The sequence below is a fragment of the Mastigoproctus giganteus genome, chromosome 1 (assembly GCF_048544385.1).
Source record: "Mastigoproctus giganteus isolate SK-2022 chromosome 1, ASM4854438v1, whole genome shotgun sequence".
Taxonomy (NCBI): domain Eukaryota; kingdom Metazoa; phylum Arthropoda; class Arachnida; order Uropygi; family Thelyphonidae; genus Mastigoproctus; species Mastigoproctus giganteus.
In genome coordinates, this window is record NC_143575.1 from 253,668,029 (window position 1) to 253,683,560 (window position 15,532).

Genomic DNA, 15,532 nt, shown 5'->3' on the forward strand with positions numbered 1-15,532 from the left:
CCACTTAACCATCCTTTTATCCATTGTAGCAACTTACCCTTAATACCATTCTGCTCCAATTTGTACAGTAGTCTTCCATGCGCAACAGTGTCAAAAGCTTTCCTGAAATCCAAGTATATGATATCAAAATTATTTTTTGCATCCAGTTCCTTTGTGACCACATCATAATAACCAATCAAATTTGTCAGACAAGACTTTCCCTTAACAAACCCATGCTGTGTTTGAATTATTGCTGCAGTCTTGTCTAGATGATCCTGCAATGCATCTTTAACCAGCGACTCCATTATTTTACCCGGAACAGAAGTTAAACTAACTGGTCTGTAATTACTCGTGTCACCCTTTGATCCACCTTTGATTCTCCAGTCCGTGGGAACCTCCCCTGAGTCCAAGGATGCTCTCATAATTATGGCTAAGGGTTTGCTTAGTTGCTTTGCCGCCTCCTTTAAAATAACTGGATAGATCCCATCCACCCCAGGTGCCTTTCTTATGTTTAACTTCAACAATTTCTCCTCCACTTTGCTCTCAGTTATTATAAAATCATTAAGCACACTGCTACAATTTGATAACCTTCTTCCATTTTCAAATTGTAATAATTCCTCACGTGTGAATGTAGATGCAAAATACTCATTCAGTTTGTTTGCTATCTGAGCAGGATCATCAACAGTCGAACCATCGATGTCAAGTGGACCAATCATATTCATCCCCTTCCTTTTAGAGTTTATATAAGTAAAGAAATCCTTGCTGTTTTTCTTAGCATCTTTTGCCAAAGATTTCTCGTAATCCGCCTTCGCCTGCCGAACCTCCTTTGTGACCTGATTACAGACTAGCTTATATCTGCCACAGGCTTCTGCGTCACCTGATAATTTATATGCATCCCATGCATTTTTCTTCTCTGTCACGAGTGTCATTAGTTCATTTGATAACCATTTAGGCCTAAACCTTGAACGATATTTCTTAATCGGTATATAAAGTCTAGTAGCTTCCACGATTAATTCTTTGAATGCTTCCCACTTAGAATTTACTGTTTGTAACATCGTCAGTTGATCCCACTGTACAGAATTTAAAAACTGTCTGAGACCACTGTACCCCCTTTACGGAAGCAAAAACCCTTTCCTTTACCCCTGACGGTAGTTACCTCTTTGAGTAAATCCCACTTCAGCACACTGTGATCACTGCCACCTAGTGGTTCCTTTATCTGCAAATTCTTAATACACGAATGTTCAAAGAGATTACTTGTATCTCTGCACAAGGCCACTAATTCAAACATGAGGGAAAAGCTTTTAGAATTTCCTCTGATCAACAACAGGATTTTAAACCACATCTTTCCAAATTCCAAATCACAAGTAACAAAACACAATGTTTAATTTCCAATATGCATTGTACAACTTCCAAAATGTCTGTGTGCGCATATTTTATATCCACAATATGTCTCTCCACACTGACAATTCTATGAAACACATGTTGATGATTATCTTGGCCGATCACTGCATTGAATGTGTGCTGCATTTGTCCAATACATCCAATTTGAAATGTTCTGTTTCTTGCCTATACATTTTAATTCCCCTTCCAAAGGTTTTGAAAACAAATAAAGAAAAATCACCATGTTTAACTTCTGATTTGAATGTTTGGCAGCATACATAATTTTTGAACTTTGCTACTTTTATTAAAAAAAGAGGAAATAAAAAGTATTGCTACAAAAATTTTGTCTAATTTGTCTGATATTAAGTGGCTACTAAAAACTTTCTTATGTCTGGATAACTTGGCAATCCATGGAAATACTCCAGCTTATGCTGGTGCATTACTAAAATGCAAAAAGGAAAAGAAGGCAACTTACTGATTACAACTAAAATCAATATCACCTGTGACTTTTGAAGATTACAAAAATATAAAATGATAATTTTCTCAAATTTCCAAAAAGTTTAAGAAAAATATAACTCTAGGTATGTATTTTACAGTACAGGCATATTTATGCACATGCACAATACTAGATTTTTATTTATTATTTCCACATACCACTTTACTAAATATTAAATCAATTTTTTACTGAAATGAAACCACTCCATATAAAGAAAGATTATTACTCACCACTATCCCCTGAGAGCAATAATAATCACAAAGCAAAATATTAATCATAATCAATATTTATACCTTAAACTTAAAATATCTTCTGTACTTTAATTATATAAACACTGACATAAATAACATTAAACAAAAAAAAAAAATCATTCAACTTTATGAGTAACATCAAATATAATCATACAATCTAAAATATGCTAATCAATTTAATATTATCATGTTTCAGTTACTTTTATTTCTAAAGTTATATATATATATATTTAAAAAGTAATAGTACCAAAGAAATGAAACTGCAAAGATATATAGTAAGAGGACAGAAGTGTATTGACCGTGAAAATAAATCAAATTTAGAAACTAAAGGAATAGGCAAAAACTGAAAACATTTTAGAATCAAATAATAAAGCTGATGAAGAGACTAGCTTACTATAAAATAGTGTGAAATATCATATTTCACACTATTTTATGTGAAATATGAAATATCATATTTCACACTACACAGGAATCCCAATAAGTAAAAAGAGAAATGGCAAAGAAATTAAATAGATTAATAATGCAAAAAAAAAACATAATAGTAACGCAAGTTTCTCTGTTTTTTATACTTCTTCACTCAATTCTTTTACATCTCGTATGCTACCCTTTTATTCATACACTCAGTGATCACTGAATTCTGACTACCACATTTGTAATGGACTAATGCCACATAGCTCGCAGTATAAAAAGCTGAACAGCTTTGTACGTTAAAGCAGTGGTAATTTGCATCTGGTCGTGCAAGTCAAAGAATAAAGTAGCAGTTATGGGACATAGTAAAGATATCACAGGGTTTCAAAAGGGCATGATTGTGAGAGCTTGCATGTCAGGTGCTTCTATATTGGAAACAGCAAGTCTTGTCAGTTGCTCATAGCCCACTGTGGTTAAAGTGTAAAAAGGATGGTGTTAAATGGATCAAACCACCTCCCAATTATGCAAAGTGGATGTTTGTGATAGGTGAAGGGTGCAGCACATCACATGGGATCAATGACAAGTCACTGTGTGACAGTTGGTACTGCAATACAACATGGGGAATGCAAGAACAATATCTCAAATGACGATGCCCTGTACACTCAGGCACACGAGTTCCATAACAAGCAATCAAAGAGACACTCTCCTCACTGCTGATCATCATCAATCGTGAATGCTGGGTATCAACAACACGCTGGAGGACTGGAAACAAGTTTGCTGGTGGGAGTCCAAACACCTCGTGCAACATGCTGACAGATGCCTTCATGTATGGCACACGAAAAACGAATAGATGGACCTATCGTGAATGGTGCCCACTCTCCAGGCAGGTGGCAGTGGTTGCTTAATAGGAGCATGTTTTGCAGGGAAGAACTAGTACCCCTGGTAATATAGACCAATGTTTCACTGGTGAGGTCTACTGGCAGCTGCTCTTAGGAGACCATGCACCCTGCCACATATTTTTTCCCAGAAAGAAATAGGATCATCCAAGACAATAATGCACCGCATCATTGGGTCCATACTGCACAAGTGATTTGAGGAACACAGTGAAGCTATCAGCCATCTTGATTAGCCTCCAAATTTGCCTGACCTCAATCCAACTGAACAGCTGTGGAATGCATTAGAATGGGAAGCGAGGCATATGGACATGCAACTGCCATCTATCCTGACACTGCAAAGCCTTGCAAACAGCATGGCTGCAAATCTCTATGGACGCCTTCAGACATCAGGGCCTAGGTGAATAGCAGCTACTATCCACACGAACAGCAGCCCAAAATGGTATTAGATAAGTGGTCATATTCAGTAATCACTGAGTATATATTTTGCATGATTTATGTATGAATATACAGTATATACACATATGTATTTGTATATATATATATTCTGTGTATATAGTAGTGGTTTGATGTGCTAATGCTGCACCCATAACACCATCTATAGTACTTATTTATTTGTCTATATAAGCTGGTTAAACTTACATTGTGCCAGTGGTGTGGCTCTGCTCTGGAGTGCTAGTCTGTTCTATATTTTTATTTTTTGCCACATAAGGACCACCGTTATTTAAATCCTCTGCATTGGCGGTTCGATCGGGGGATCAGATGGTGGACTGATCCTTTGATCAGTTCACCGTTGCAGCAATTTGTCTAACGATTGAAATGCAGTGATTCCCTGACCATTATTGGCCTTGTGGTCCTCTGTCAACATGGGGCATAATGGTCAGTCTATTTTTGTTAATTTGGTTTTATTTTATTGTAGTTAGTATAGTCTCTATTTGTGATATTTCACACATGGAACTGGCACTTTACAGGTGAGGGGGTGCCATTAAATTTTTATGTAATTGGCACTAAAATTAAACGGATTTTTATAATTCTTAATTTGATTTTCTAAATTATTTGGAGAGTTTCTGCTACAATTTTAGTCTTGTTACCTTTTCTTCTCCTTCCCTATTGATTTAATTATTATGTTTAATTTATTATTTTTGCAACAGTTTTGCCATGCTACTGGCATTAGTTTTGATTTTATATTTAATATTAGTTATATTCCTATATATATATATATATATATATTATTATTATAGAAACCGATGGCTCAGTCTAACATGGGTTGGTTATTTTGTAAGGGTTTAGCCCTCGACAAAGTCTCTTGCAAAATGGGTTTCCCATGTAAAGCTTATTATGGTAACTAACTTAATATGTTAACTAACTTAATATTTTATATTTTTTCATGTATTTTTTCATGTATACTGGATGTACGGTTGGCCTGGGGCTACATCGATTTTCAAACTATGGAGGTACTTACATTACACTATAACTTATTCAATTTGGACATACCTAACGTCCGATGTAATGTTCTATCGTTTGATGGCATTAATCGGTTAGTTCTATATGTAACACTTAATAATTTTATATATTTTTTACAATTTAAACTCTGTAATATTTGGATTCTATATATTATTATAGATATAGTAAAATGGGTACATGCTATTTAATCGTTTTTAAGTTAGCTATGTACTGTATTTCCCCATGTATAAGAAGCACCTTTTTTCGAAAAATTTGGGGTCTAAAACTGGGTGCGTCTTATACAGTGGTTGTAGACTTTTTTTTACTTGCATTTCACGCTTTTTCGTGCTTGTTGTCTTTGCACTCATTGTTTCGCACTTGTTACCAGTATATTAGGTTACATTTTGCCAAGTTCTGCCCAGAAATGGCTCAGAAAATCTTTTCTGAGCCATTTCTGGAAAGGAATGAGATTTTTGTACAGTGCTGAATTCAAGTTAAAAGTGATCCAGTTTGCAAAAGTGAATGGAAATCGTGCTGCTGAACGTAAGTTTGGTCCTCCTCCAACTGAGAAAACAATCCGAGACTGGCTACAGGAAGAAGAAACCCTACTGAAAATGCCACGGCAGAAGGCCACGAGAGGCAAGTCAGCAAAATGGCCTGATTTAGAGAGGGAATTGAAGATATGGATTGAGGAGCAAAGGGCAATTGGAATTCCTGTAGTAGTAGTAGTGGCATGTGATCAAGAAAGCAAATGTATGAGCTTATGCAGCATCAGCCAAAAAAAAAAAAAAAAAAAAAAAAATCACACCATTCCCTCCAAATGCCTGTCCAGTTCCTCCTTAAATTTATTCAACCTATCAACTTCCACAACGACAGATGGAAGTTTGTTCCAGCAATTAACCACCCGCTGGCTAAAGGCAAATTCCCGCACATCTATTCTACATCTGTCCTTTCGTAATTTGAATTTATGCCCCCTTAGGTTCGTAATCTGAACAAGTGGAAGGATCCCATCAGAATTCAGCGTGCTGAACCCATTCAAGGCTTTATACACCTCAATCAGATCACCGCACAGGTGCCTAGTCTCCAGCCACTGCAATTTGCAGAACTTAAGCCTCTCTTGGTAAGAGGATCCCTTCATTCCCCTCACCAATCTTGTTGCCCTCCTCTGTACATGCTCAAGTAAATCTACATCCTTCCTAAAATGAGGCCTCCAGACCTGTACGCAGTACTCAAGGCGTGGCGTGACCATTGCTTATACAGAGGCATAATCACCTCCTTTTCCCTGCTAGCAAAATTCCTATATATCATTGACAAAACCCCATGACCTGCCCTGGCAGCCTGTCTGCATTGCTCAGAAAACTTCATATCTGACAGCACAATTACTCCCAGGTCTTTTTCATTTTCTACCATCTTAAGTGTAGTACCACACAGTTGGTACGTTTCTCTGGGGTTATTTCTACCCATATGCAGTACTTTGCATTTGTCAAGGTTAAACTTCAGTTGCCACTTCTTAGCCTCTCTGCCCAAATTATCTAGATCCTGTTGCAGTAGCACACTGCCATTACTGTCATTAACAACCCTGCCAACCTTTGTATCATCTGCAAACTTCGACATTAAGCCTGATATACCTTCATCAATATCATTGATAAATACACAAAACAACAGTGGACCCAACACCGAACCCTGTGGGACTTCACTAATAACATTAGTCCACGAAGAGCAGCACCCATTGATTAGCACCCTCTGTCTTCTCCCACTCAACCATCCTCTTTTATCCATTGTAGCAACTTACCCTTAATACCATTCTGCTCCAATTTGTACAGTAGTCTTCCATGCGCAACAGTGTCAAAAACTTTCCTGAAATCCAAATATATGATATCAAAATTATTTTTTGCATCCAGTTCCTTTGTAACCACATCATAATATCCTATCAAATTTGTCAGACAAGACTTTCCCTTAACAAACCCATGCTGTGTCTGAATTATTGCTGCAGTCTTGTCTAGATGATCCTGCAATGCATCTTTAACCAGCAACTCCATTATTTTACCCGGAACAGAAGTCAAACTAACTTCTGTTCCGGGTAACTTCTGTTCATGCTGTACCATCGTTGTGTCCACAACGATGGTACAGCATGAGGCAAGAAGAATTGCTGATGAAAAAGAAGTTACTGATTTCAAAGGAGGACACAACTGGTGCTTCAGGTTCATGAAATGGAATGGACTGGACTAAGCATGCGTACACGCACCAGATTTGCCCAAAAGATGCCTGAAAGCTATGAGCATCGTTTTGTCATTCAATGTCGGAAGACACATCAGTTTGAGTTGGGACAAATTGCAAATATGGACGAAGTCTCCCTTCAATTTGATGTCCCAAGTAACAGAACTGTTGATAAGGGGATGAAAACTGTAACTGTGAAGACAAGTGGACATGAAAAGAGCCATTATACAGTTGTTCTAGCTTGTTGTGCCGACGGAACCAAGCTGCCTCCTATGCTGATTTTCAAACGCAAAACAATGCCAAAAGAAGACATTCCTCGAGGAGGAATGTCTTCTTTCACGACAAGGGTTGGATGGATCAGGATGGGATGAAGATCTGGTTTGAGAAAGTTTGGAGCAGGAGACCAGGTGGGCTCTTACGCAAACCTGCCCTATTGGTGCTTAATCGGTTCAGGGCACACATAACAAAAAACACAAAGAAGATTGCTGCAGAGCAAAAAACAAAACTTGCCGTCATACCTGGAGGCTTGACATCCCAGCTCCAACCACTTGATGTCAGCATTAACAAACCCTTCAAAGCTGCCATGAGAGATGAATGGAACCAATGGATGAAGTCTTCTGGGGACAATTTGACACCAGCAGGAAGAGTGAAGAAACCAACTATAGGAGAAGTTTGTACCTGGGTGGAAAGATCCTGGGATAATATCAAGATTGAGATCGTTGTCAAGTCATTTAAGAAGTGTGGCATTTCAAATGCCATAGATGGAACTGAGGACGAGGCAATATATGAAGACAGTGATTCGTCATCAGACACAGATGAGGACAAGCTAATGGATGGGAGTTTTGACAGTGATGAGTTGTATGAATTTTATGATGAATAAAACTTGAGTTCAATAACTTTATGTAATACATTTTTTTTCAAATTTCGGGCCCCAAAATTAAGGTACTTCTTATACATGGGGAAATATGGTAGGTAAAGGCCAAAAATATATTATTTTCGGCCTTGTGATCAGTCTCTCTCTCTCTCTCTCTCTCTCTCTCTCTCTCTCTCTCTCTCTCTCTCTCTCTCTCTCTCACACACACACACACCATATATTTAATTCTATTTAGTTATATTTTATTACATTGTTAGTTTATTTTATTTTTTAGCTAAGCCATATTCTTTAACTCTGGCTATTTGCATAAGTGTCACTGTAATTAGACATTTGTACTACACTGTGCTACGTAATAACTAAAACTACATAAACTAACTTCAATGCATGTTTTAATTGAAAACAGAAAAAAGGTGCACTTCAGGGAATCCAAAAAAACTAATTTAACATTTAAGATAATTTCAAATGTGGTGCCGAATATCATTTTGCATGTCACTGAGTGGTCACTAGAGGTCTCTAATTTCATGATACTGAGTGGCACTGTGATCAGTCTCAAATTACATTAAAATAAAACAGTCATGTCTTGGGCACTAAAAACAAGGGTGAAAATGACTGAAACATGGCTATTTAATGTAAGTTATTTTAAATTAAAGTTTTTAGAATACAATGAAATGCCTCTTTCTACTTTGCATAAAGTAAATTATCATTATATCACAATCCAACACTACAAGAGTACTTGTCCAACAAACACTGCTGACAAACTGCATCCATTCTTGGTACCACCATCTGTAAGAACTCTAACGGACAACTTTTATACCTGGTATCTCTTGCTTAGCTCTATACTGAAATCTTTATGCTTTAGTTACAAATATTTTATCTCAGCAGAGCAATTACAAAGACCAACACAAAAGTAATGCCTCCTAATTTTTTGCTTTCAATTGTGGTGCCATACATCATTTCACATGTCACTGAGTGATCACTAGAGGTCTCTAGTTTCACCACACTGAGTGGTGCTGTGATCAGTCTCATGAGTGCAGCACACAGGTAGTTCAAAGTAGTGCATGTTACAGATATACATATCAAGCAAAGAGTGGTGACCGAATTTCTTAGCAGGAAGAAGTGACGTCAATCGAAATTCATACGCATCTCAAAAATGTTTATGGTGACAGTACTGTAGATGAGTACAGTTAGACAATGGATTAAATACTTTAAGAGAGGGAAAGTGACGTTGTTGACAAGCCCTGAAGTGGCCAGCTGGTAACATCAGTGACAACAGACAAGAGCTGAATCGGTGCACTGATCAAAGAGGACCACTGCATCACAACATGAAAATTGTACGATGCAGTAAGTATAGGGAAAATTGTTGTGATGACCATAATAAAGGAACTAGGCTAAAACAAGGTTTGCACCTGGTGGGTCCCAAAAATGCTGACACATGACCCCAAAGAAGCCGGAAAAGTCATCTGTACGGAACTTCTCCAGTGCTAAGAGAGAAGCAGAGGTTTTTCTTTCATGCATAGTCATCACAGGTGACGAAACCTCGGTCCATCATTATTACATTGAAAAGAAGAGACAGTTGATGGAGTGGCACCATCAAAAGTCACAGCACAAGAAGTTCAAAAGACGGCCTTCTCTCAATAAAGTCATGGTGACAGTATTTTGGGACAAAGATGGGGTCATGCTTGTGGACTTCTTGAAGTATAGCACCACAATCAACTCAGATCAATATGTGGAAAAATTGAAAAAGTTGAAAGCCTGCATCAGTAGAGTTCAACTGGACAAAAGCGATGAGGTTCTTCTTCTTCTTTGGATGACCCCACACCAATCAGCACACAGTGGAGGCCTCTGCAAAACTGGGGGGTGCACTGTTCTTCCTCACCCTTCTCATAATCCAGATCTTGCACCTTCCAACTACCAGCTCTTCAGCCTGATTAAAGATGCACTCCTTGGAACCCATTTTGCTGACTACAACCAGCTCAAACACAATGTTCACAAAGTCTTCCAGAGCAAGAGTAAGGACTTTGGCAGAATTTGAGTACAGCATCTGACTCAGAGATGGCAGAAGTGCATAGAAAATGATGGTGACTCTGTGGGAAAATAAGTGTTTATTAATGATCAAGAATTAATTGATGTAAAAGGCATAGTTGCAGAAATTAAATTTTCTGAGAAAAAAAAATAGGAGGCATTACTTTTGTACCGCTCCTTGTATTAATATTACCATTCCTCTACCTCAATATAGTGATTTCACTAATTTCATTACATTGACACATGCAACTGACCATTTTTTAATAAACAATATAGCACATATTATAATTAACTATACAACTACTCAATATGTGTTATTACTTTTTTTAATGCAAAGCACTGCATACAACTTTATTATAGTAATATATAAACTTAACTGTTCCAGCCTGGCAAATCCAAATCACTCAATAGGTCTATTTTGAAAATATTCCCCCCCCCCCCAAGGGCCATATAAGGAAAATGAAAACCTTGATTTTTGTTATATAGTACAAATATCACCTTATACTGACATAATAGAAAGGAGCTTTTCAGAAACACTTGGGGACATTTAATTACATTTAATGCTTGGAGAAATTCTATATTTCTCCAAGCAATCAAATAAAAATGTTTCATTTATGATGGTGTGAATGTAGTATTATCACATCAGAGCACTGCTACTGATTAAACTTCATTTTAGTTAAACATAGAGTTGGTATCATTCTTTAATTATCATATGTGTAGATACACATATATATGCAAAATTACAATCAGATATATGACAATATGTGCATCAAGCCTGGCAGGTGAGAAAATTATTTTCTGCCTCTTGCCTTCTTGATGTGCCTGCCATTGAATAGGGGTTAAATGTATAATTGGAATTCACTTGTACTCCAATACTTTCTATTTTACTATACAACCTGGTAATTACTGAAAAGTGTACTAACATATAGTAGTTAACTATCTGTTAACTACTATATGCTAACTCTCGTTTTGCACATGTGCTGTATTGCCAATTTCGGCTTCTTCCTTTCATTTATTTTATAGATGAAAGGTAGAATTAGGCATTGCCATTTAGACTTGACAATGTACATAAAAATGGACTGGAAACATTGGATAACAAAATGGTTGTATATGCATATCTGGGTGTGGATTATTCTCTCTATAATCTGGTTAAAAATAAATATTATAATAACACTATGCAGAATATAGTATCATTGTATTATTTTTTGTTTAATCGGTTTACTTTGGTACAAATGGAATTAATTTTTCAGATTTTAATTTATAAAAAAAAAAAAGGAAAGAAAAAAAAAATGCCATATGGAATTTGACAATAAAAAAAGAAAATTCTTCCAACAAAGTTGATCAGTTTTTAAATGACAAAGAAATCCTAGATAATTACTCATTAAAAACAAAAATTGCCATTAGACAAAGAAATTACTTCTTCAGCAGTGAGAATTTTAGTTTACAAAAATTATGAAAAATAAAAATGCCCAAAAAAAAAACAAAAAAAAAAAAAAAAAAACACATTTTCACATAAAACTATTTTAGTTTACATTATACTTCTGTGACTAGCAATACTCATGGTTCTGGTCAAAAATAGTTTGCAACTGCTTTGCTTCACAGAGTTCTAGCATATGTTTCTGCCTCCCAACCCTCTATGCATGTGCCTAAAGTATTTCCTACCAAATGTAGGAAATACAAGGGTCTAATATAATAATAATAATCTTATTTGAATATGTAACTAAAAAAAAAATAAATATAAATTAAATATATATATATATATATATATATATATATATGAAAATAAATGGTACTGTGGCTTAACTTACCCCTCTTTCAAGATCACAGGAAAATCTAACTGTCTGTGATGTGATATTGTAGCTGAAGATGATATTAATTCCAGAAACTGTAAAGAAATATCAAAAACAGAAGATGAAGTAATTTAATCAAAAATAGTGAATTACATGAATTTTGAAATTAAATATATATATAATTATATATCAGTTGTAATAATTAAATTTTCAGATTACAAATTTTTCAGAAAAATTCACAGCAATTAACATTTGAAAATTTTTATCCACAATACGGCCAGATATTGAAAAGAAGGCAATTTTCTGTAACTTAAATGGCATTCAATAAAGCAGCAGTAGCAGCAGTTCTCAAAGAATGGTCAATGACTGCCCTATGAGTAGTCTGAAAATAGTTGCATTCACTTATATTTGCATGCTTCAGTTGTTTGTGAAAAATAAGTAAGCTGAGTATGTAGACACAAGTAATTGGAAATTATGAAAGTAATCTGCAACAGAAAAAAAATCTTGATAACCACTAGAATAAAATTTAATCTCCAGTTTTTTTTTGAAAAAAGCAGCAAAATATCAGAAACAAATAGTTTGGTACAAAAGGAAGCTATTAAACATGAAAAGAAAAAATCCTCAGCTATCTTTTTTGATTTGATTCTCAGCTATCACATTTATCAACTTCTCTAATTCAGAAATTAAAAAATGCTTCACTGTGTATCTAGATTTCATAAATTCTCTCAGGTACAAAAAGAATTTCTTTTTAAGAATTATCTTCTTGGAAATTTTATATATGAGACTAGATTCAGTGAATAACATGCACAGATACAGTAATCTACTCATTTATAAACACCTTCATTTGTAGGAAATTCATAAATTGCAAGTGATTTTCCTGTACATATACAATGGGAGGATACAGGTAAAAAACAATTAATATTTTGTTTAATATATACATTACATTTTATTATATATATATATATATATATATACACCATGTCGTATGTATAGCATAATAAAAACAAAATGTAGTGCAGTATTATGCCACATAATGATAGAAAAGGCGATACAACTGCCAACCTTTTCTATTATTGGTCTCCCCCAAAGTTTTCAGATTTGGGAGTTTGTACTGCATTTACAAGGTGGATTCAAAAAAGGATTTGCATTCACCGAGAAGTAGTTGTGATAGAAGGATGAAACAAACAAACAAACACCATGTATTTTTGTTACCTCCCAATACACTTCTGCAGGCCAGTTTTATACATGTCTACTAACTCCTTCAAACCATAACTCGGCAGCAGATATCACCTCATCATCAGCAGCAAAGTGTTTTCCACAAAGAAATGAAGGAATTCAGGGCAGGAAAGAAAAAGAAATCCAAGTATGCAAGGTCAGAGGAATAAGCAGAATGAAGCAATATTTCAGTTTTCCCTGACACACTGACAACATTTTCACATGCACATGTGCCCTTTCCTTCTGATAAGTCGTCAGAAGTCATGGAACCCATATAGCAGACACTTTACTCATATGCAACTGTTGATGGATGATGTTGTCCACAGACACTACACCAGTTTGGAGCTCTACAGCAAGTTCTTTGATGCTAATATGGTGATCTTCCAGGATTAATGCCTCAAGTTTTAGAACACTCTCTCCAGTTAAAGCAGTTTGCTGGGTGTCCTGAGATTTCTTCATCATGCACTAAGGTTCTTCTACATTTGTATTTTTTATACCAATGTGCAACAACACTGTAACCTAGGTGGAATCCTCTATACACAGTGACAATTTTTTTGTGATTTGTTTTGGGTGTTTTCCTTTGCAGAAAGAGGAATCAAATCACATATCTGTATTCCACTTTATCCATTGTGACACTTCACTTCATTCACCGTTGCAAAGAAAAAATGAATTGTCAGATCAAAACCAAAATTTGTGTGGTTGCCACAGAGATTAAGGTATCAAAAACAAAAAAAAAAAAAAAAAAAAAAACATCTTTCTATTACAACTACTTCTGGGTGAATACAAATCTTTTTTGAACCTCCTTCTCATATCTTTAATTTATTTTATAAAATTTCCTGATGGTAATAATGATGTACTGCACTTAATGAGAAATATTAGAAAATAAATTTTACAAAAAAAAAAAAAAAAAAAAAAAAAAATACTCCAGTGTATATGGAGTACAACATATGCTAAATACATAAATACTGAAAGATTTTATTTTCATTCATTTTACTTTCAAATAGTCACACTTTGTCAAGCTGCTGAAGTTCAGCAAAAGTTCTAAATTGGATGTTTGTAAATCAAAAGATTACTGTGGATGTCCACTAACTCCTTCAAACCATAACTCGGCAGCAGATATCACCTCATCATCAGCAGGTGTTAAATCCTATAACTAATGAAGTAAAATTAGCTACAAAGGTATTACACTACCATGGAGATAAAAGATGAAAATGTAATTAGATAAGATAACCCCATTACTTAGGTGGTAGCTAAACAGAGGCTGAGACATCCTGCTAGACAACCAACAGAGTGATGAAAGAGGTTTGCAATAAAATTGGCCATGTATAAATCTGCAGTATATAAAGGGTTACTCAAATTACAAAGTTAATATAAAAATACATTGTAAATGTCAGGATATGTTGTTAAAAAATCACATGATTTAAAAGTCTTACAAAATTTATGAAGCTGAATTTATCAAAAGTATATTAATTCATTTTGTCACAATAGTACAAAAACCCCCAATTTTGCAAAATAATTTTATTAGAATTGTTTTTTTTTTTTTTTAAATTTTGTCATTTTTTGTTTATTTTTATTAAAAATTATATTCTGTTTCAATTAATTCAATTTTAGAAATTGCTAAAGAACTTTTAGATCATATAATAATATAATAACATTTAAAGCTATTTGTTATTTTGTTATTTAGTTTTTTTTAGGAGCATTAGCAACTAAGGCCATATTGCTCTGGGGATATGCGGTGGTCATTCACTGACCTTTCCGCATCCTCCGTATTTGGTGGGCACGGGCTCGAACCCCGGTCTAATCAAGAAGCGTGTGCTACGCACTGCTGCTCCTGCCCACCTGGCTACGGAGGCAGCCTCACATTTAAAGCAATTTAAAATTTATTTGTATACATTTTTGACAAATAGGGTGTGATTGTGAAGAGAGTGTGATTATGAAGGAGCTCAAAAATAGTTTTGTTTTATTCAAAGTAATCACCACCTGATTGAATGCACTTATTACACCATTCTAAAAGTTTCCAAAAAGAGTCAGTGAAGGTATCCAGAGAGATGATGTTTTGAGGACAGTTTTCACTTTGGAAAAGAGGAAGAAGTCTTGGTGTTAAATCAGCAGAGTAGGGTAGATGGTTGATCTGTACAATGCCACATTTCATGAGAAATGTCTTCACAACATGTGCATAATGGGCAGGGGGTACTGTCATTCAACAAGAACCAGCCACCTTTCTCTCAAATTTGCAGCCTCACCCAGAAAATGCACTTCAGGAGTCTTTAAAGAACCTGTATGTAAAAAAGTGGCAATGATTCTCTCCCATTCAAGTACAAATTCCTTGTGAATCACACCCTATTTGTCAAAAAACAAAATCATCATCTTGAGCTTCTGTAAACAAAACTTTTTGGGCCTGGGTGATGATTTTGAAATGCTCTGATGCTTCATCTCTGGGTCGTACTGAAACACCCAACACTTATCTCCACTGACAATACAGTTGAGGAAATTAGAATTATCTTGACAAGTCTTTCCATGATGATCTTCTACATTGCTTCTGCTCATCTGTGCAGCTGTGTGGC

General features: G+C 35.4%; 1 protein-coding gene across 1 annotated transcript in view; it reads right to left on the bottom strand.

Moving 5' to 3' along the window:
• RasGAP1 (Ras GTPase activating protein 1) overlaps window positions 1–15,532 on the bottom strand; it is a 155,947-nt gene that overhangs the window by 54,253 nt on the left and 86,162 nt on the right. Inside the window, exon 15 of the mRNA XM_090385731.1 lies at window positions 11,772–11,848. Within this exon, the coding sequence (XP_090241857.1) occupies window positions 11,772–11,848 (77 nt within the window). The remainder of the gene's footprint in view (window positions 1–11,771; window positions 11,849–15,532) is intronic.